The sequence below is a fragment of the Myotis nattereri genome, assembly GCF_964212035.1.
Source record: "Myotis nattereri genome assembly, chromosome: 11".
NCBI classification, from domain to species: Eukaryota; Metazoa; Chordata; class Mammalia; order Chiroptera; family Vespertilionidae; genus Myotis; species Myotis nattereri.
The window spans coordinates 60,466,930-60,489,443 of record NC_138086.1 but is presented as its reverse complement, the minus strand read 5'-3'; the positions used below and the strand labels follow the sequence as shown (position 1 = coordinate 60,489,443).

Below are 22,514 nucleotides of genomic sequence, written 5' to 3'. Positions count from 1 at the left end.
CCTGTGGGTGCGGCAGCGTGAGCGGGAGTAAATCCAAATTAGTCAGGAAGGGGCCGGGACCAGAGGATTTGGTGTTTACTCTGAGTGAGATTAAGTCAATAAGAGGATTGGAGTAGTAGAGGAATGACAGGACTTGCTTTATGGTTTTAAAGGGCCCTCTGGCTGCCTGGTGCAGACTGGGGGGGCACAGGCAAAACCAGGCAGCCCAGGTTGAAGGTGTTCAGACTCATCCAGAGAGAAATGGTGGCGGTTTGGACCAGCGTAGAAGTAGTGGAGGTAGCGGGAAGCAAAAAGAACTGGAAATACTTTGAAGGTAGAATCAACAAGGGTGGTTGATGGGTTGGATTTGGGAGGTGGGAGGAGAGAAGTCAAGGATGACTCCAGGGTCTATGGCCTGAGCTACTAGGAGGCTGGAGCAGCCATGACTGGGAGAAGGAAGGCTCTGAACAGGACAGATTTCGGTGCTCAGGTGAAAACCTAGCTGGTGATTTTTCCCAAGAGATACTCTTTAGTAGGCAGCTGGATATGCGCTTGTAGTAAAGGGTAAGGCAGTAGGCTTGGGTTGCTCAAACCCTGCACATTTGAATGAAAAAAAAAAAAAAAAAAAAGACTGACTCTTGACCATTTCCTGGGAGATACCTTCCAAGCCTTTGGAATATTGCTCCTGACAACGTGGTTCTTGTATACTTGGACCCTTGTGCCCTGCCAGATAGTTTATCCTAAAAAGGTGATTTCTAATGGGGGCCACACTGTGTCACCTAGATCTCTGGAGGGACTGCCACCCAGATGGTGCTCCATGCCTCCGTGACCAGCCCTGGACACCAAGGCTTCCCTGGTTGACAGGACTCTGCATGTTGTCACATACCGTTGCAGAGAAATCCTCCTCTGTCTCCCTCATCTCTTCATCCCCACAGTCATGGGGCGGAGTCCTGCTCGGCCTGCCTATGAACTTGCCCTTCCTCAGCCCCACAGCCCCTCGCCAGTTCTTGCCCGGCTGACTGGAGCCCCGGCCTGCAGTCCTGACTCCTTCCCATCCATTCTCTAAGCTGCAGCCAGAGGGATGTTCCCAAGCCCTGGCCACGTCATTAATCTCCTTAGAATCCTCCTCAGCTCAGAACGCCTCAGCCTGGCGTGCATGTACCACAGCTGCCAGAGCCCAGCCTTGGCAGGCAGACACGTGGGTTGTCAGTTTCCCCAGCTCTAGATTGATTAACCCCCAAGGGTGTTGTGAGGATCACTGGCCGCTGCCACGTGCCGAGCGCCCACTCTGTGCCAGCCACTCGTCCAAGGCTCCCTTCACACCCCCGCTCCCCAGGAGGAAATCGTGGCTCACAGTCAGTCTCGCACCTGATCAGCCAGGATTAGATGCTCTGAGCTTTTAAGCCAGCAGCTCTCAGAGAGCAGTCTGGGCATCCCTGGGGTCCCTCACACCCATCGAAGGGTAGGGCAAGGTCTGAAATATTCTCATAACAATATTAAGACACTATTTGCCCTTTTTGTTGTTTCACAAGTGTACAGCGAGTTTCCCAGGAGCTACGTGACATGTGAGAGAGGGCAGGTTAATGCGGGAGCGGGGGTGAGAATCCAGATGTCTTCTTTTAAGCCAGACTTTAATGTCCTTTGCAAAAACATAAAGCCACGCTATTCTTCCCTCTAACATTTTTGTTTTGGAGACCATAGTTACGTTTTATTTAACTATGTTTTCATGTCAACATATAATGAGTCTGTTATCAATATTTTAAATGCAGTCATCTTTTTCAGTTTCTCAGTTTGACTTTCTAATACAGTGAATATCCACAGGCATAACTTACATAAAATAAAGTTCTCTGGGGTTGTCTATAATTTTTATGATCATAAAGTTTTTTAAGGGTGTATTTGATCTTAAAAAATAGTGTGAGCCCTATCTATAATAATTTAGACCTGACATGCTTTCCGAAGAGATTTGTGCATCTAAGAGATACACATCTATGTAAACACAGGAAAATTCAAGACCTAAAGAGATCAGGACCATGACGAAAAAGCAAGGAGATAGTACAGGGAACAAGGGAGAACGGGACCACGGCACCCGAGCCTTCTGGTAAACCCCGTAGGCAGGAGTCAGGTGTCCATAGCTGACAGAGGGACTTACGCCACCTCAGGAGAGTGTTCGCTCTGAGGAAGCACTTCTCCCAAGGCACATTTGCATCTCTGGATATGTAAGTGCCTGGCTCTGCAAAACCCAAGGGCCATGCCATCAATATTCCTGAAGACACAGAAAGGGGAGCCAGAGAGGGAACTATGTGGACAAATTACAACGTGATCATGACAGATAATTAGTCCCAAAGATTCCTTAAATGCGCCTAATGTATCCGAAGCCAAGAGTCTCCATAAAACATGAAAATAAGAGCGGATTACAAATCAGTAAATGGAAGAACAACATGAACTGCCATCGACTATGAATACAATTAAAATGAATTAGTCATAAACTATATTAAAAGCCAGGCCACGGATATGTGGATTTATGACTTGCACTAAAATGTGAAACAGTAATAATAGCACTTTATCTTAAGCTATCAAATTCATTTTTTTCAATGCGTTACAGGTACTGGCTATATAATTTGAGATGTCTAAATCATAAAACAGAATTATAGCCTAGATGATTTAAACAGTGACGTAAAACTAAACACGGAGTCCGTTTACACCCAAGAGTTTATAAGTGCCTGAACAGAATTGAGTGCATGAAGAAAATAAGACGAAATAACTTTTTTATTGACATTGATGGGTTTCCAGGAGATTACAGACTCTTCAGGGATGGAGGTGGGGAAAAGGGAAGCTTGGTCTGTTGCTGAGTGCTGGCTTGCATATCACCTGCACCTGCTGCTACCACACTGGGAAGGCAGCCCAGGGTTCAAGAGCATAGAGTCCTACAACAATGCCATCCCATAACTTAACCAGTACCCACTACCCACTCCATCACTGTAGGTCCTTGGATGTTACTGGATGTTTCATGGTTTGAAATAACCCAAGTTCCATTAAAAAAAAAAAAATTTAACTTAATTAAAAAAAAAAAGAAAGGAAGAAAACCCAAGTGCCTGGCAATTAGGTTCTTTATCTCTTAAGTCAGGTCTCATCTCATGGGCTTCTTTATAAATAAAAACACCTTTTTTTTTTTTTTTTTGCCCTAACCAGTTTGGCTAAGAGGATAGAGCGTCGGCCTGCGGACTGAAGGGTCCCAGGTTCAATTTTGGTCAAGGGCATGTACCTTGGTTGCGGGCACATCCCCAGTGGGGGGTATGCAGGAGGCAGCTGATCGATGCTTCTCTCTCATCGATGTTTCTAACTCTCTATCCCTCTCCCTTCCTCTCTGTAAAAAATCAATAAAATATATTTAAAAAAACAAACAAACAAAAACACCTTTTTTAAGTTGTAGTGACCAGGATTTCTGAAAAATTACTGAACCATATGTAATTTCTAAATCCCAAAACCTTTTGCAAATCCACAAAACAAGTTAGTCATGGACACCACTAGCCCTGGATGAGAAAGACGTCCACAAGAAAATCAACAGCTCTTATTTATTAGGCACCAAATATATGAAGGCACTGTGCCACCTGCTTCCCCTGCAGGTGGTGTAGAGAAAAGACCTACGTGGTGACTCCGCATCGTCATGTAAAGTCCTCTGCAGGCTGCTCTCAGCCTCCAGTCTCTGCCCCCACTCCTGCCCCAGGCTCTGCAGTGCTCCATCCAGCTAGGAGTGTGCTCTCGCCAGCCCAGTCCTCACCAGCCCTCTGTCCACTGGGTCCCAGCACAGGATCCCCTCTCCAGTGCTCCTCGGTTTGGGGTCCACAGCCCTGCATTTGAGCTTCTGACCCAGAATTTAAAGTTTGAAGTGATCTGAGAGATTGAGCTTTGGAAGTAAGAAATGTCCAAACCTATAGAGAATTTTTATGAGTATTTGAGCCAAACTAACAACTGCCTGGAAGCAAAACCTCAGTAGACTGAGAAAATGCTCCAGAGAATGGCCGTTTCCAGCTTACTTTGTACATTAGAATAAAAGGAAGAGACGGAAGGAGGGCTTCATAAACTCCATCGGCGGTAGATTCAGGGGGTGGGAGGAAGCAAAGCAGGGACATCTCTGGGATTGGATAAAAAGACAAAGCAGAGAAACACGTATTTCTTTTACATTGGTGGGTACAGGATAGTTAATATTTACAGCACATAGAGATGGTATCCGGAACAAATACCAATGAGGTGTTCTGTGGTCTTTTGTCTTCTTTTAAATTTTATTTATTTGCTGATGAGAGAGAGAGAGAGAGAGAGAGAGAGAGAGATTGATTTGTTGTTCCACTTGTGTATGAATTCATTGGTTGGTTCTTGTATGGGCCCTTACTGGAGATTGAACCTGCAACCCTGGCATATCTGGACGGCACTCTAACCAATTGAGCTACCCGGCCGGGGCAGGTGTCCTGTGGCCTTGTGCTCAGGTCAGCAGTTGTGCCCTGAGGGACTAAAAAAGATTATTCTGACAGGTACGGTGTCTTAGATGCAAAAAGACAATAGGCTCAGTTACGGTAAAAATTGAGCTTTGCCAAGGAAGCTACAGGTACAGGCCTAGGATGCGCTGCCATGACCTGCTTTTCCTTAGGAGCTTTTAGGTTCAGACCCTCCTGCGTGGTTACTTCCGGTCTCTGAGTTTGTAAGACCTGCCATGGGAGCTCCCCTGAGCTTGTCAGGTTTAGTCTGCGGCCCCTTTTTCAACCACAGAGTTCAACGTTCAGTGTTCAGATAAAACACATGGGACCAGGGAGGTGGCGGGACCGTGCTGGCCCCGAGGCCAGCTGGGGGGAACCTTGGACCGTGGGTGGCCTGGTCTCCTGCTCCTTCCACTACCCACTGTAATCTCTTTTGCTTCCCATGACACTTGATCATTTATTGATGGGTGAGAACCAACACATTGGAGAGTCTATATGATCTGTAGCAACAGCCAGATGGTCCTTAATAAAACATTAATGAAGCAAACGCAGATGGCATTACTAAAATCTCATACAAACAGGCCTGAGGGCCAACAGCAGCAATTTTTTCTGGACCTGTGAATAACGGAGACTTTATCAGACAAGACGTAAAAGAGGAAACCAGCCTCTAAACTGTGATCTGAGAAAATGTTGTGGTTCTTGAAGGTTTTTTGGATAAAGAAAGATTTTAAATGTAATTTGATCCCAGTGACAAAGCTTTAGTCGAAACAGGAGGGAGGTCTGACAACTTCCTCCTTGCTTGGCAATCCAGCCCCAAACCAGGCTGCCCCATTTCCCCACTGTCCTAGGAAAAAAGATATATTTTAATGTCAGCACAACAGAAATCAGTTAGCTGGACTGCAGGGGCAGTTGTAGGAGTCACTATTCCAGGGAACTTTTAAAAACAAAAGAAATAACAACCCGCTTTGAGTGAGTAAATATGCATTGACCTGAATGTGAAAAGTTGGACTTTCTGCATTGCATTTAAATGTTTGACTTCCTCACAAAATTTACCTGCTTGGGAGGAGTCTAAAGTTAAGGCCTGGACTCAGATCTGAGGTTAAATGCTGGTCCCAACATTGCTAGATGAGTAGGGTGCCTCTAAGATTTAGTGTTTTTCATCTGTAAAACAGAGGTAACAATACTCTTTGGAGTTGTACAAAGGTCCAACAAAATAATGTATGTGAAGGACCATGCTGGACACAAAGTAAGCATCAAAAATGTAGCCATCCTCCGAACCTGGTGCCCATGGTTCTAAGCTGACAGGCAGAGTTGTGAAATAATTAGCGGTTTCCTCTTTGTAACCCTTCCATCTTTCCGCTTCCCCATCAAACCCTGCTATCCGGCACCAACCTGTGTAAACATTCATGCCTTCATGGGCTTGTTGGTGGCAGGGAGACTTCCCGAGGGGATATTTACATTGCGAGCCTATGTCTGATTCTGGAAGATGAGGCTAATCGTTGCTGGAGGGAATGTCTGGCATTACCCTGTGGGGCAGGGTTTGGGGTGAAAGTCAGAGGACCAGTGATGCCAAGATCTGAGGACAGGAGATGATGCCCCAACTCAGGCAGAGAGATCATATGCCCCCTCCTTCACCTTCTTGTTTCGCTCAGACCCTGAAGGGATTGGAGGGTGCCACTGCCTGGGTGAGGGTGTCTTCTTTACTCGGCCTTCAGATTCAAGTGCTAATCTATTTCCAGAAACACGCAGAAATGAGGTCTCCCCAGCTCCCCGGTCATGCATTAGTCCAGTGAAGCTGATACATACAGTGACCCAGCGCGTTGATGTTTTCAATATGAGCACGTGAGCGCAGGAAGAGGGCTTAGCTTTCAGGAAGCAGGCTACCTGAAGTTCCCGCTGGCGTCTAGATTCCTCAGGGAAACCCGCCTTCTCACAGGCAGGCACAGTTCTTCTCATGGGAAAAATGATGCTCAAGGATTTCAAAGTATACTAATAGAAAAAAGCCCTGGCCAGGTGGCTCCACTGGTTGGAGCGTCGTCCAGTACACCAAAAGGATGTGGGTTCGATCCCCAGTCAGGGCACATACCTAAGTTGCGGGTTCGATCCCTGGTCAGGACGCGTCAGGATGCATAAAGGAGACAATGAATCAATGTTTCTCTCCCACATCAATGCCTCTCTCTTCCTCCCTCTCTCCCTCCCTCCCTTCCTTCCTTTCTCTCTAAACACCAGTAAAGACAAAACATATCCTTGGGTGAGCATTAAAAAGAAAAAAATCCATCTCTACCAATATTTTGAAGCAAATTGAACCCTCTCAGGTGCCCAGAGGTGATGGGTACTTCACTTCCTGAGCTGTTTGCTCACAGGGTTTAGGCTACAAATTTGTTGCATTGGTGCTTTCCTTTTTTTTTTTTTTTAAATTGTTTAAAATATTACATATGTCTCCCTTTCCCCAGTGATACCCGCCCCCGGCCACTCCCACCCCCCAGGACAAGCTCCCACCGCCCCAGTGCCTGTGTCCATTGGTTAAGCTAATATGCATGCATACAAGTCCTTTGGTTGATCTCTAACCCTCCCTTCCCCTGCCTTCTCTCTGAGGTTGGACGGTCTGTTCAGTGGTACCTTGTCTCTGGATCTCTTTTGGTTCATCAGTTTATGTTGTTCATTATGTCCCACATCTGAGTGAGATCATGTGATACTTATCTTTCTCTGACTGGCTTATTTCACTTAGCATAATGCTCTCCAGTTCCATCCATGTTGTTGCAAATGGTAAATGTTACTTCTTTTTTATAGCAGCGTAGTATTCCATTGTGTAGATGTACCACAGTTTTTTAATTCTCTCATCTGCTGATGAGCACTTAGGCTGTTTCCAAATCTTAGCTATGATGAATTGTGCTGCTATGAACATAGGGGTGCATATATCCTTTTGGATTGGTGTTTCTGGTTTCTTGGGATATATTCCTAGAAGTGGGATCACTGGGTCAAATGGGAGTTCCATTTTTAACTTTTTGAGGAAACTCCATACTGTTCTCCACAGTGGCTGCACCAGTCTGCATTCCCACCAGCAGAGCACGAGGATTCCTTTTTCTCCACATCCTTGCCAGTATTTGTCATTTGTTGATTTGTTGATGATAGCCATTCTGACAGGTGTGAGATGGTACCTCGTTGTTGTTTTGATTTGCATCTCTCAGATGATTAGTGACTTTGAGCATGTTTTCATATATCTCTCGGCCTCTGCATGTCTTCTTTCGAAAAATGTCTGTTGCCCTTTTTTTTTATTGGATTGTTTATCTTCCTTTTGTTAAGTTGTATGAGTTCCCTGTAAATGTTGGAGATTGACCCTTATTGGAGATAACATTGGTAAATATTACAGCAAGCAGTGGGCTTTCTTGCTGTTTTGTTGATGGTTTCTTTTGCTGTGCAGAAGCCTTTTATTTTGATGTAGTCCCATTTGTTTATTTTCGCCTTAGTTGCACTGGTGCTTTTCACAATCAAGTCAATTGGCATCTTGGCATTGAGTCAGATGCCAAGATAATTTTTTCTTGCCAAATTGCTTTTTTCCATTGCAATTAGCCTTTTTAAGAACCTTACCAAACAACAAATGTGTACACAATTCCCACTATCCCCAGACAATTAAACCTCAGCTCAGAAGTTTTATCTGTTATAATTCTTATTGATGAAAATACCATCTTCACTCTATCACCTGTTTTTCCATGTATTCTTAGATATCCTCTAAATCAGGCATAGGATTAAGAGAGATTTAATTTTTTTAATAGTATGTGTTCTCTAATCCGAAAAAAAAAATTATTTAAGCTAAAAACAGGGTAGCTGTCAGAGTTTCCTTAATTGGAATTCTTATAAAAGCCCTGAGCTTGGCCAACACCTTTTTTGTCCTCTAAAAGCACTTTGTCTGCCACTGCTCTCGGAAACCCATTTTATCTTTTATTCCCGGGCTCAAAGTCTATATTTTCTAGCTTCTCTTGTGGTTAGGGGACCATGTGACTGGTTTCTGGGCCAAGGAAGGTACACTGTGGTGTTTGGCCCATGAAAGTCTCCCACGAGGGAGCCTCCAGGTTCTTTTCTTCTCTACCTGCTGGAGACGTCCATGCCCAGGCCGCCTTGGCAGCCTTGAGTGGAAATGACAGCGCCACTATCAGCCTGGTTCCTAAGGAAGCAGGGCCCACTCCCCTCCAGCCCCACCACCCCCACCCTGGATCTCCCTTCCATCGCTCACTGACGTCCGGGGGCTCAAATACTTTTCCTCCTCCATCATGTTCGATGCTCCAGCCAAGCCTTCCCATGGCCCAGGTCCATGGAACTTCTCACCCTTTAACCTTATTCTTTCTCTGTCTGCCTTCCCAGATAGACTCCCGAGCTCTGTGAGGCATGGACCACGTTTCCCTCCCTCACCATTATATCGTCAGTATCTAATAGGGTTGGCACACAGTAGGTTTAATAAATGTTTGTTAGACTAACAAAATGGTGGATGCATGGCTTTGCCCTTCTCTGTGCTGGCATAGCAAAATCAGATGCTGAACAATCTTTATGAACAATGACAATGAGATGAGAAGAGCATCTGAACTGCATTATTCTTGAATGTCTCCACCCACCTGGCGTCTGGTCATAACTAGTGGTCTTCATTACAGATCTCCTTCATGCTGGCAAAGAAATGCTTCTACATGAACAGTGGACACAAATATAGGAGTCTTGACTCACTTTGTTTACTCAAAGAGAATTTCAAAAAAACAAGTGTGATAGCGTGAGAAGTCCTGGAAGGTGTAAATGTCCTCTCTCTGAATAGGGCCCTGCTTTAACAATGGAAGTGACAACAGGGGCTGAGTCATAGACATAGCTCCTGCCTTCTTTCTTGGAACACTCCCCTTTGGAGCCCTGAACCTCCACATTTGAAGTCTGCCTCCCTGGGACTACGATGATAGAGGACACAGGTAGCGGGCCCACTCGATAACCCCAGCTGAGTGTTGCCTCCCAGCCGTTCCTGCCAAGGCATTGGACGTGGTTGACGCCATCTCGTCAGGTCACTCAGCTGGCAAGTCGTAGCCTGGATCTGACCCAAATCTGATCAAGCCACGCCTGTGTGTGTGCTTTCTCCTCCATAGAGGGGTCCATCTAGGAGTGCAGGCAGTGTCTCAGTGTGGTTTTCATTTGCATCTCTCTGATGAATAGTGACTTTGAGCATCTTTTCATATGTCTGTTGTCATCTGTATGTGCTCTTTGGAGAAATATCAAGGCCTCTGCCCAATTTTTTTAATTGGAATGTTTCTTTCAGATGGGTTCTAGACTTATTGGGGCAATCACTTCATAAATTATATAAATGTCCAACCACTATGCTGCACACCTGAAACTATATAAGATTGAATATCAACTGTAATTGAAAAAAAAAAAGAGTGCAGGTCTCTCCAAAAGTGGCTCCCAAAGAACTAGAAGGTGCTTGTGGCAGTGATACAGAGCTGGAGCATTAAAATGGTCATTCATGAAATATACCCCCTTAATCAAGTTTATCAATTTTTGCTGGCCTTTACAAGTTGGTTACTCAGTAAGGATCTAGGGATAGAGTAAGGAATACAGGAGTCCCCCTGGGTGTGTTTCAGAAGTTCTGCATCTATATATATATAAAAGCCCAATATGCAAATTGTCCCTTTGGGAGTTTGACTGGGAGACCAGGAGTTCAATCACTCGCTATGATGTGTGCTGACCACTAGTGGGTGGCATGGAATGACGGGAGGCCCCAGCTAGCAGCCAGCAGCTGGGGAAAGGGAGACCCCAGCTGGCAGCCGGAAGGCCCCGATTGGCCCTGATCACCGGCCAGGCCTAGGGACCCTACTCATGCACGAATTTTATGCACCAGCCCTCTAGTAGTTTATATAATAAATCTTTTTAAAAGCAAAGATTTATCATCCCTATGACCACCCAGGTTTATCTGCTGTAAAATTCTGTTTCCACACAGTCCCATTTTCTTAAAGGGATATATCTACAATGGAGTGAGATTATTGGGGTTTGATATTTTCTTTTTATTCACTTCTTTTTCTTGTTGGGCTAAAAATTCCCAACTTGTATTGGTCCATCTGTCTTCAAATGCTTTTAATTCATAATAATAAACACAACTGTTAAAAATAAAACAGAAAAGTAGAGAGGGGGAGGGTGGAGAGTGGCTCTGCTTATACACAATTCATCCCTCCCTCTCAGCACACACAGATGTGTTCAAACACTGCTCGGTGATGTAACTCCTATGGTGCTCCCTATTTTCTGTTCTGAAGAGATCGTACCGTCTGGTGGTCCAAAAGCGCTGATGGGTGTCAAATGATCTGTGTTTAAATCTTGGCTTTGCCTCTTCCTGGCTGGATGGGCTTCCCAGCTTGTGCCTCAGTTTACTCATTTGCAACTTAGACCTCCACCTGGCTGCTATGAGGATTAAATGAGCCAATCAATGCATGCAATGGCCTCAGAGCCATGCTTGGCAACAGTAACTTGAAAGTGCAATATAAATATTATCTGCTTCCTCAGACATTTAATTGAAAGACAATGGACAGGACAAAAGGAGTGAAAGAATTTGAAGTCACTGAGTAACTGTTACACCAAAAAGCTCATGCACTCTCAGCGATAAGCCGTAGCCTATGCAGACAGAGCACATTCTGTTCTTAAGATCAATGGCCTGTGTCAGGAGGCAATAATCTCTGATAACAAGCCAGAGTCATCATGACTATATGGTTTTATGAAGGTAGAGAACCAACAGCCTGGATGAAATGTCTCTAGACAGGGCCAGGAAAGCGCTTAGGCCTCCCTCCCCAACACCTCATCCCTTTGGCAAGGCAGGGGACCTCGGGAAGACCACCACGCCCAACCCTTGCTTTTCACTCATTCATCAGCAACCGCTCATTGTGCACCTACCTTGCGCCAGGCACTGCAACGATGAGTGAGACCCTACAACCTAGTTGGAGAACCAAACAGAAGGAAGCTTTAATTAATTTCACAATTATTGACTGACTACCAGGCATCTAGTACTATGTTAGGTGCTGGGTATTGTGAACAAAATGGACAAAAGACCCTGCCCTCACGGAGCTGGCATTCTAGGGAAGGGAAAGATAGAATATGATGTGAAAAAAGCATGACATGTGCATCTAGTTCTAGTCTCCCGGGGTGATCAGTGCAAAGGAGAAGAATAAAGCAGGAGAGAGCTGGGAGTGTTCCTGCGGGTTGGTGGACTGTCCGTACTTCTAATTTGAATACAGACGGTCTCCGACTTATGATGGTTGGACTTACCATTTTCTACTCTGCGATGGTGTGGAAGCAATATGCAACCAGTAGATGGATTCATATCTAGGCACATGCTCGGATACTTTCTTCCGACGCTGGGCAGTGGCGACCAGCCTAAACACTTAGCACTACACAGTGTATTAGATGATTTTGCCCAACCGCAGGCTAATGGAGGTGTTCTAAGCATGTTTAAGCTGGGTGAGGCCGCTAAGCTATGATGTTTGGTAGTTTAGGTGTATTAAATGCATTTTCAACTTATGATGGGTTTATCTAGATGTAACCCCATCTTAAGCTGAGGAGCACCTGTAGTCAGGAACGGCTTTGCTGAGATAAATGCCAGGAGGCGGGGGAACTGTAATCCAGACGCAGAGCATATGGGCCCGGGAAAGCCCTGCCTCTCCCCTGGCCCAGCTGAAGGCGGCGAGGAAACAATCCTCCTGCGTGTAAGTCCTCGGGGCAGGACTTGCGTTCCTCACAGTCCTCAGGCCGGCGGAGAGCACCGCTGAGAAGGTGCCCAGGAACAGTGACGGAAAGCCGGTGATGTTCCTCAGCCCATCAGCAAGCAACGTGGGCACCGACTATGCCCAGACGCACTCCCTGGGCCCTCGCTGAGCACCTAGCATGTGAGGGATGTTGGATTCTGCCCTCGAGGAACTTGTAGTCACATGAATTACTCATAAGCGTCAGGACCGATGTAGGCTCGGTCACACCACAAATCCGTACACTCCCGGGCACGTGAAGCCACGGAGCCAGTGCACGCGGCGGTCGGCGGCGGGGGTGCGGGCCACTTGCAGGCGCAGCGGGCGGCAGGTGAGGCCTCGGGCGCCCAGGACCCGCTGGGCAGACCCTGAAGAAAGGGACCCAGCTCTCTCCGGGCCTTGGCGCGGGTCTCGGGACGCAGCCGCCCAGCCCCGGCCCCACCTCGGCTGCAGCCCGGCTCCTGGCCCGCTGCACGCGCCGCCTCCCCGCGCCCCGCACAGCGCCCCCTCCCGCCGCGCGCGCCGGCCTCCCCGCGCCCCGCACAGCGCCCCCTCCCGCCGCGCGCGCCGGCCTCCCCGCGCCCCGCACAGCGCCCCCTCCCGCCGCACGCACCGGCCTCCCCGCGCCCCGCACAGCGCCCCCTCCCGCCGCGCGCGCCCGCTGCCCCGGCTCCCGCGCGCCCCGGGCTCCAGGGGGCGGGGACGAGCAAAGGTCCCGCCAGGCCGCCCTGGGCCCGCGAGCCCCCGCCCCCGCCCGGCATCCTGGCTGGGTCCGCGCGGGGCGCACGACTGCGGGGGCTGAGCTGCGGGCGCGGGAGGTAAGTGCGGGCGGCCCTTCCCTCTCCGGACCCCCTCCTCTGTCCCCCCTAAGGGAGGCGGGTCCGGCGGCTGGACAGCTGCCCGCGTGAAGCCCCTCCCGTCCCCCCTTCCCAGTCCCTTCCCCTAAGCCCCCCAACCCCTTCCCCGTCCTCCCCTTCGCGCTGCCACTGCCTTCCCCGCTGGTTGCCAGGGCCGCTGGCACCGTCTTCCCGCGCCGCCGCCCTCCCCACTCCTTCAGCCTTTGTTCCTGTTTCTCCGCGGGCTGTGCGTGCGGAGGTCTCCCCTCCCGGGGGCCGGCGGAGCCCCGCAGACGTGGTTTCAGGCTCTGCACCCGGGCGAGCCCCACCCGCCTGCGTGGGATGGGGGAGCCAGGTCTCCCCGTGTTCTCGGCCCGGGTGGGAGGGCGTCGCAGCTGCCGCCCGGCCTCCGGGGCCCTCCCGTGCGGAGCCGCTTCCCACCTGCACCTGGCGGCTGCGGCGGGCGGCCCGGGCGGGGGGCGGGGTGACGGTGCGGGGTGACGGTGCGGGGCGTTGGGTAGCGCCCTTCGTGGAGGGCCGCCGTGCGCCTGGGAGTGCGCAGGGATGCGGGGTGGAGGTCCCGCTGTCGCTGTCCCCGGAGTCCGCGTGGAGCGGAGCAGGGCTGTGCGGCCGGAGAGGCAGCTGCACAAGTCACAGTAAATGCATTGGTTTCAGGACGCACCGCCAACGCGCTCCTCCGATCGAGGCAAACGGCCAAACCGCGGGGAAGGGGACGCAGGCAATGAGAGCCCGGAAACCGCCCGCTCCCCGCTGCCGCCCCTCGGCTCACAGGTCCCAGCAGCGCGTTTCTTCTTGTTCTTTTTTGAACCCTAAAGGGCTCCAGTCTTCCTCAGCCTCTCTCCCCAAAGCCTTTGCTGCCTCACCTCGACGCCCTTCCCAGCTCCTGCCTGTCTTGTGACCATCATTTGTGTGTGTGTGTGTGTGTGTGTTTAATTTCATATAATGATTTTTAGTTCAGAAAGAAGTGATAGGGTACTGGTTTTGAATTTGTCTTATAAAAGTTAGCTCAGCTACTAGGGCCTGAGCACCAACGCTGATGTAAAAGAATGACACTGTTTTAGTAGGTTCTATTTCACCTTGTTACTGAGAAAACCGAAGATAATTCAAAACGTGAAGCTGTTAACTGCGGGACAAGCTCAGCGCTGTCTCATCACCCTGGGAGTGGGGAAACAGCGCGCTCGGTAGCCGTGATTTGCTTCCGCCATAACGGAAGGTTACCCTTCCCAGCACACTTTCTTACTTTGCAAAAAGAGTCATTTGTAGCCCAAATAAAAAACACACAAAAACAAACAAAAAGAAAACTGACTGAGGAGTCACCTGAGTAGGGTGCTGGTGCTGAGGGCTCAGGCGAGGGAGGCAGGTGGGAGCTAGGCTCAGCGTGAAGCCTCTAATGCCATGGTTCTCAACCTTGGCTGCACATTAGATTCACCTGGGAATCTTTTTAAAATCCTGATTTCTGGGCCTCAACCTCCGGAAATTCTGTTTCTTTGTTAATAATATTGTGGCCCCACCCCATAACAAAGAAACAGAATTTCCGGAGGATGAGGCCCAGAAATCAGGATTTTAAAAAGATTCCCAGGCGATTCTAATGTGCAGCCAAGGTTGGGAACCACTGCTCTGATGTGACATTTAGCTCCAAGTTGGGTTTGCCGCTTGCTGCACTGAGGGAGACTCACACCAGGAGGAACCCTGGGGGGGGGGGGTCTCAGTAAGGGGGTGTTAGAAAGAAGTTAACGGATTTGGGCTGCAGGCGGTTTGGGGGAGAGTTAAGGAAACAGGACTTTGCTCTGATGGCCGCTGCCAGGAAGTGGGGAAATTGTACGTATTGAGTATCTTCCTAAATCTTGTCTCAAAGGAGGGACGACAAGCTGTGGTTGGCAAGAAGCAGCCGTCACGCAGCCAGGACTGGTGGCAGCAGTGGGGGGTGTTTGGTCATTTTTCTGGTTTGGACAGTGTTCAGATTTTGTCTGTGTTCAGGCAAGGTTGTGAGAGGTCCTGGTTTTTGTCGTGATTTGTCGTGACCAGCGTGGCCCCGCCTGATGTTCTGTGACGTTGTCCGTGTTCGCCAGGGGAATGCCTGGCCCGCGCCTGGCACCACCGGGGCGAGGCCATAGGACCCGGCAGCTTCCGGACGTCAGGGCCGCTGCTTTTTTTTCTTGTGATGTTGGGCAGGTTACTTTGAACTTCAGTTTCCACATCTGTCACATGTGCGCCGTGCCTCCTCAGGGCTGTTGTGCAGATTAAATGAGGAAATGCGTGCAGAGGATTGAGCCCAAAGCCTGGCACACAGCGGGCACTCAGCACACAGGTCCCACTACCCCCGCTTGATGTAGCTTATTTTGACATTGAGGTTTCTTCCCTGGAACTGTGCCAGCGGAGGCCTGGTGACCAACCAGAGCTGCTCCGGAGTAGAATCTTGAGTTGAAAGATTTTACTCCCGTCGCCCTGAATCAGGCTTAAGATCGGACAGTGGTGGTCACAGCATCTCCTTATGCTGTCATTCCTTTGGCATCTGCCTTTAGGACTCTCTGCTCCCAGGAGCCAGTGGCCAGTTGGCCGTGTGCCTTTCTGACTTGGTGTTGTCTTGCTTTCTTGGCCTCTTTGGAGCCTCTTGTCCAGGCATCTGAGTCAAGCTTGCATGCCCTGACCATGTTCACCTGGGCTCTCTGAGCCCTGCTTGGAGCTGGGAGGCCACATGGCAGGAGCTAGGGACCATCTGCTGATAGAATTCTCACGGTGAGAGCCCAGGGCTGTGGGACAGCCGAGAGGGGCAGGGGGGTTTGGGCCACGAGCATTTAGAGCTGGATCTCTCCTGACGCCATTTTCACCTCCTTCCAGGTCGGAGCATTCTAGAAATTTGAATCTGAAGTCTGGCTTCTGGTTATAATTCCGTGGTTGTCTGTGTCTAAAACCTTCAGTTAGCTCTGATTTTTCAAAATTAAAAATCATTTAATTTTGCTGGCTGGACAGTTACTTTAGATGGTTCAGATTGGTATGGCAGTTTATCTCCCAATGACTAATTCTGCTGTATTACATTTCTAGCCTATATCCTGCCTGATTTATTATTTCAAAATTTTCTAGGAATAAAGAAAGAAAAAATGAGGCAATAGAAAATGGGCCAGTGTCACAGTTAAGAAACAGAAATACACAAGGCTTTACATAAAAGAGGCTTATTTCATTTATATTAAAATAAATTGAGACCTGGTGCATGAAATTTGTGCATTGGGGGTTGGGGGTGGTTCCTCAGCCCAGCCTGCGTCCTCTTGCAATCCAGGACCCCTCAGGGGATGTCGGGCCTAAACTGGTAGTCAGACATCCCTCTCACAATCCAGGATGCTGCGTGCACCAGTGACCATACTTCTCATACAGGTGAAAGGCATCTTGCTGTTGTATGGGCAGCTACATTTTTTTGCCCTGATTATAAAAAGCAGTACATAACATGATCCTTCGGAGGCAGTAGTACCATTTTCCCCATCTTATGGGTGGAAAAACTGAAGCAGAGAGAAGTTAAGCAATTGGCTGTGTCACACAGTTATAAGTGTCAGAATCAGGGCTGACCACAAAATGTGCAAGCTGGAGTCCATGCATGTCATCCCTGCATCATCCTGTTTCTTCAGTGTTAGAGTAGCCTTGCCAGGTTTTAATTTTTAAATCTAAGAGACTGTTCCCAATATATAGGGTAGGGTCCGTAGGCCTGGCTGGCGATCAGGGCCATCTGTGGGGCGACTGGCGGGCAGGGTGATACCCCCCCACCCCGGGCACCCACCTTGGCTGGAGCCTGGTGCTGCCTGCTTGCCAGCCCCGCCCCAAATTGCCACTGCCAGTCGCCTTCCTCTTGGGGTGGGGGTGGGGGGGTGCAGATGCTCAACCCAGGTGCTGCCTTGAGCGTCTGCCCCCCCTGGTGGTCAGTGCGCATCATTGTGACCAATCGGTCCACTGTTCAGTTGATTTGCATATTGGGATTTTATTATATAGGATGTAACTTCAAACTGTGCTGAGATGCCATTTCTCATCCATGAGACTGACACAAACACAAAAAGTTGATAACACACTGTTGTTGAGACTGATACTTTCATATCTCATTGGTGACTGCAAAATGGTACAACCCAGAGATTATGGATGCATTTACTCACTGACCTTGCCGTCCCTCTTCTAAAAATCTCCCTTCAGGTACTCTTGCCCATGTATGAAGACACACATTCAGGAGTATTTAGTGTGGCATTTTTATAATAACAAAAATGTAGAAATAACCCAAGAGGTGGGCGATACAGGCCCGATTAAATAAACAGCGGTGTGTCCCGCGATGGAGCGCTGCGCAGCTGTGGTGAGGAAGGACTCACATGGAAAGCTCTCCGGGATATATTGCTACAGGACAGCAAGCCGGCCGCAGCTCAGCGTTGCCTCCTTTTTACTCGTGTTTGTATGAAGAACCCGAAGGCGATATACCTGACGGGGAGAGGGATGAAAGGGTAGATGGGGCCGGGAGGAAAGGGATTCCTTGGGGTACATATTTTTTCATAGTTTAGATAGTTGAGCCGTGTCAATATATTATGTATTCAAACATAACAAAAAAGAGCCCTCTAATTTAACTTCACAAGGAGCATGTTCTCAGAGCTCCTTGATTGGCTAAGCCTGATTGGAACCAACACCTATAAAGCAGCAGCCACCGCCATTAGCTCTTCCTCAAGCAGCCTCGCCTGTCAAGAAGGAAAATGGGCTGTTTGACGTTAGATGGAAGAAGTCAGCTGAGGAGTTCCCCTTCTTCACCCTCAGTCCCTCAGGGGAGAACTGGCGTCCTTACCGAGGCTTTGCTGTTCACCACACATGGGGTTTTGTGAGCCTTTGCTTTGCTTTGTAGTGGGAAGCCTGGTGTGGCTGCTCTGGAAACCTGTTGGATCCGAAGGCAAGTTAGTGAACTTCCTTTCAAGTCGTTCCAGAAAAGAAACCGTAAAAACAGAGGTCCTGAGATCGATGGGAAACCGAGGCAGACTCCATGCAGGTCCTCCCTGGGACAAGCAGGGTGAATTCCCACAGGCCACTGGGGGGAACTTGTTTTGTTAAAGTTCTTTCCTCCCGTGTTTGGCAAAATGAACCTTGCCCCTTATCCTACACAAACTCTCAGCCGGAGCAGCCTTACCCCACCAATCTGCTTCCTCCTGAGTTCCCTCTCTTGGTCCCTGGCATCCCCTTGGTGCCTGGGTATAGTCGGAACTTAAGGATAATTAATGAGTGATTCCATGACTGTTTCGAAGAATGAACGAGGATCCATCGCATGTAAGATCCTGTGCTTAGTGGAGTGATAAGCATAGAGACGAGAACCTGAGCACATGGAGCTTTCCTTCTTTGTAGCTCACTGTTGACCAGAAAGGAACTTTTTGCATGTTGTAGAATTTCTTCCTTAAATGTTCATTCTTGTTGTTAATATGCAAGGACTGGGGTAGGTAGCTGCACAATAATCTAAGAAGAGTTTTTTTTAGAGGAGACCTAGCGATAGGTAAAGAGAAATGTTTTCTGATTTCCCAGAGGAGGTTCATCTGGAAAAAAAAAGGGGGGGGGTTAAATTAGTTAACATCTAAGATTACTCCCAGCTGTCTCATCCTATGATTTTATTATCTACATTCCTGTCAGACACCAAGGTACAAAAACAAATAAAACACAGTTCTTGTCCATTAGACATTTTAACCTTTGACCATGGATAGTTTTAAAAAATCTTCTTTCAGTTTGTGCTTTTTAAAAAGAATGCTTATATATGTGTGTATTTGTGTGGGTGCAGACATGTATAGTTATGTATTGTGAATTGTTAATAACCTTTGTTTATGTTTATATTATAGTATTTAAAAACTTTATCTGTAAAAATTTTTATAAAGTCTTCTAGTCCTTTGTTATAAATACTACAAATTTTTTTTCAGTTTTTCATTGTCTTCCTAAAGGCCTTTCTCATTTTACAAGTGTACAAATATATCTGTATTTTTTTCCAGTATTTTTATGGTTTCATTTTTCCTTAAAAAACACCACCACATCTAATCCATTGGGAATTTGCTCTTGTGTATGGCAATAAATAGCACCATTTATTGAATGGTCTAGAATTCATTCACTGAATACAGTCCTTTAATATCTTCCAGTGTGTCTCTTTTTTCTTCCTCCAGCTGAAGTGTGACTGGGCCTTCATTTCTGGGTTAAAAAGTAATAGCTGGTTACTTTCCGCTTATGAATAGGGGAAATCACAGAGTGCAGAGAAAAAGCCCATTAGAAGTGGTCATAAGTAAGATACAAATTGGGGTGGTCAGTATGTTGTTCCGCAGGTATTTCCAGGTCTCTGCCTTCCAAATACTTGGTGTAGGATTGTATTTCCTGAGCATAATCATTGGCTGAAGCCATGTGACTAGTTCTAACTGATTGTGAGCATACATGATGTCTGTCAGTTCGGGGCCAGAGCAGTGGTCGGCAAACTGCGGCTCGGCAAACCGCGGCTCGCGAGCCACATGCGGCTCTTTGGCCCCTTGAGTGTGGCTCTTCCACAAAATACCGACTTCTGTGCATGGGCCACAAAGTTTCAATCGCACTGTACTGTACGTGCGCGCCCGCACGTGGTATTTTGTGGAAGAGCCACACTCAAGGGGCCAAAGAGCCGCATGTGGCTCGCGAGCCGCGGTTTGCCGACCACGGGGCCAGAGCATTTCATTGCTTGGGTGAGACTTTCCAGATGATGACCGACGTGCTCGGGCGATGGCTGCCCCTTCAGTCTGCATCCCTAGATGACTGTGATGCCATAGCTCACCCATCCTCCTGTGTTGCCCATATAGTGTGAGGAATAGATAAACCTTTTTTTGTAACAAGCTGCTAAGATTTAGAGGTTATTTGTTTCTGAAGCATATCCTCACTTATCCTGATTTATACACATATTTCAGTTTTTCACTTTGATTTCTTTGTCATCTTCTGAACTCAAGCTAGAGAATTTTCTAGAGAGAAGGTATTTTTTTATGTATACAGATAGGTACTAGGGAGAAATCAGGTAATTTTAGGAAAAATAAAGTCACAAAATAATAACTTATTTAATTTGGGATAACCTTATTTTTCCAGGTAATCTGGAGTTCTCAAAATGTTTGCCAAAGCAACAAGGAATTTTCTTAGAGAAGTTGATGATGGAGGTAATCTGATTGCAGTATCAAACCTGAATGACTCTGATAAGTTACAACTTCTAAGTCTGGTGACCAAAAAAAACAGATTCTGGTGCTGGCAAAGACCCAAATACCAGTTTTTATCCGTCACCCTTGGAGATGTGCTTACAGAAGACCAGTGTCTGAATCCAGGTATGCTTCCTTTTCTTCTTGTTTATAGTTAGTCCCAGGACAGAAGATGATGGTTCTTCTAGACTAGTGGTTCTCAACCCGTGGGTCGCGAAACCTTTGGGGGTCAAACGACCCTTTCACAGGGGCCGCCTAAATACATCCTGCATATCAGATATTTACATTACGATTCATAACAGTAGCAAAATTACAGTTATGAAGTAGCAACGAAAATAATTTTATGGTTGGGGGTCACCACAACATGAGGAACTGTATTAAAGGGTCGCGGCCTTAGGAAGGTTGAGAACCACTGCTCTAGACACATGTTGTCTTGAGTGATTATAAGGTGGTCCCTTGTGATTTTTTTCTGTTCCTTGCCTATGGCCTTGAAAACATCTCTTTTCTTCAAATGACATCGTTCTGCAGACCTGACATGAAAGGTTATAGCTTAATTTTTTTATTTTTTGTTAATCCTCACCCAAGTATATTTTTTCCCCATTGGTTTTAAGAGCGTGTGGAAGGGACACACACACACACACACACACACACACACACACACACACACACAGAAACATCAGATGTGAGAGAGACACATCGATTGGTTGCCTCCTGCACGTGTCCCGACTGGGGCCAGGGATGGAGCCTGCCACTGAGGTACATGCCCTTGACTAGAATTGAACCTGCGACCCTTGGGTCAGGGAAATGGAAAAAGCCAAGTGTGAACTTCCTGGGAGACTCTCAGTGTATGTTACGGAGGGATGATGACTGAGGCTCTTTTTATAATGGTATTCGGTTGGATGAAAAAAATCTAAGCAATAGAAATCTGGAGAGCGGCCGCTCAGGTTTGAGATCACCAGATATTTATCTTTAGTGTTCAGATAAGAAGGGCCGATCTCTAAGGCAATCTGTAGCAATCACCTGGGTATGACCAGATGAGGAGCATGGCAGTTCCCAGGAGACGTGATGGAAGCTCGGACACCAGGCGGGTGGTAGCATCTTCCTTAGTGCCTGGGCGCCGGGGAGGGAGAATGGAGAGTCTGGAGCTTGTGTGTTTGAGGGAGGGTGGTGTTTGAGGGTGGTGTTTGAGGGAGGGGGAAGGGCATGCCCGCTGACAGCAGAAAGACAGAGATAAGGAATTGCGTGACAAGGAATTGCCTACCGGGGTAGAGGTCAGATACCATCAGATGAGTCTGCGAAGGGACTTACTTTCAGGGAGATGGCAGTGAAGGCCAGGAGAGGCTTCTCCAAGGCTGGTGGGTGGGAAGGGAAGATTCCCCACGGGGAAGGCCAGGTGGCCAACCTGCCAGCTACTGAGTAAGCAAGACACTCGTGTGTGTCCTGGCTGGACCGGCTCTTTTTTCTGTTTCCGTGTCCTCGTCACTAGTCCCTTCACCCCGGGAAAGCACCCATTCAGAACATTCTATTTCTTCACCAGGAGAGTGGTTAAATGGATGTTTACTTGACAAATATTCATTAAATTCCACAGATACTATATGTGTCCTTGTTTATACCTGTGTGTATTGGAATTGAGAGATAAAAAAACAAAAAAGTCCCCAGTAGAGCCCCTGGCCATCCGTGCTTTCACACCAGCTCTCAGCACCCAGGTGTGCTGGGGCCATTTTCTTGTGCCCACACACGGCGCGGCGGCCGCCCTTCCATTTGGGGCGCAAGCCTCATGTTTCCCACGGGTCTGCACAGGATTGGGAAGCTGGGTGGCCTGAGGCACAGAGGGGGCCGTGCCGCCATCGGATCCATGTCTCATGTACTGCAGTGGTCGTGGAGTCGGACTTCGTGAAATACGAGGGCAAGTTTGAAAACCACGTGAGTGGGGCCATCGAGACGGCACTGGGCAAGGTCAAGCTGAATGTCGGAGGCAAAGGCCTGGTGGAGAGCCAGTCCTCGTTTGGGAGCCTGAGGAAGCAGGAGGTGGACTTGCAGCAGCTCCTCGGACAGGCCGCTGGCAGGTAAGGAGGACCGCGTCTGGCTCTCCGGACTTTGACGCATCTCGTGTTTAAAGTTGGATCTTTGTTGAAAGGGTGCCCAGTGGACACTTGTCAGGCCAGGAAACAGTATGGAATAGCTCGGTGCCTTCATGTTGTTGAGGTGTGTTTCCTCTGTTTCCCCACTTTGCTGAAAGTTTTTTTTATCACAAGTGGATGCTGGATTTTGTTAAAT

The 22,514-nt window shown here is 48.1% G+C and overlaps 1 protein-coding gene across 3 annotated transcripts in view; it reads left to right on the top strand.

The window, feature by feature from the left end:
- Positions 1-12,438: 12,438 nt before the first annotated feature.
- The window catches only part of GSDME (gasdermin E), a 31,548-nt gene continuing 21,472 nt past the window's right edge, over positions 12,439-22,514 (top strand). Inside the window, exons 1-3 of one of the 3 annotated variants that reach the window (XM_081102196.1) lie at positions 12,439-12,527; positions 20,134-20,363; positions 22,111-22,303. In XM_081102196.1, the coding sequence (XP_080958322.1) occupies positions 20,153-20,363; positions 22,111-22,303 (404 nt within the window). In that variant the 5' untranslated portion in view covers positions 12,439-12,527; positions 20,134-20,152. Of the gene's footprint in view, positions 12,528-12,880; positions 13,015-13,752; positions 13,825-20,133; positions 20,364-22,110; positions 22,304-22,514 lie in introns of those variants that run through there. The other 2 variants (XM_081102195.1, XM_081102197.1) reach the window with 2 other exon arrangements.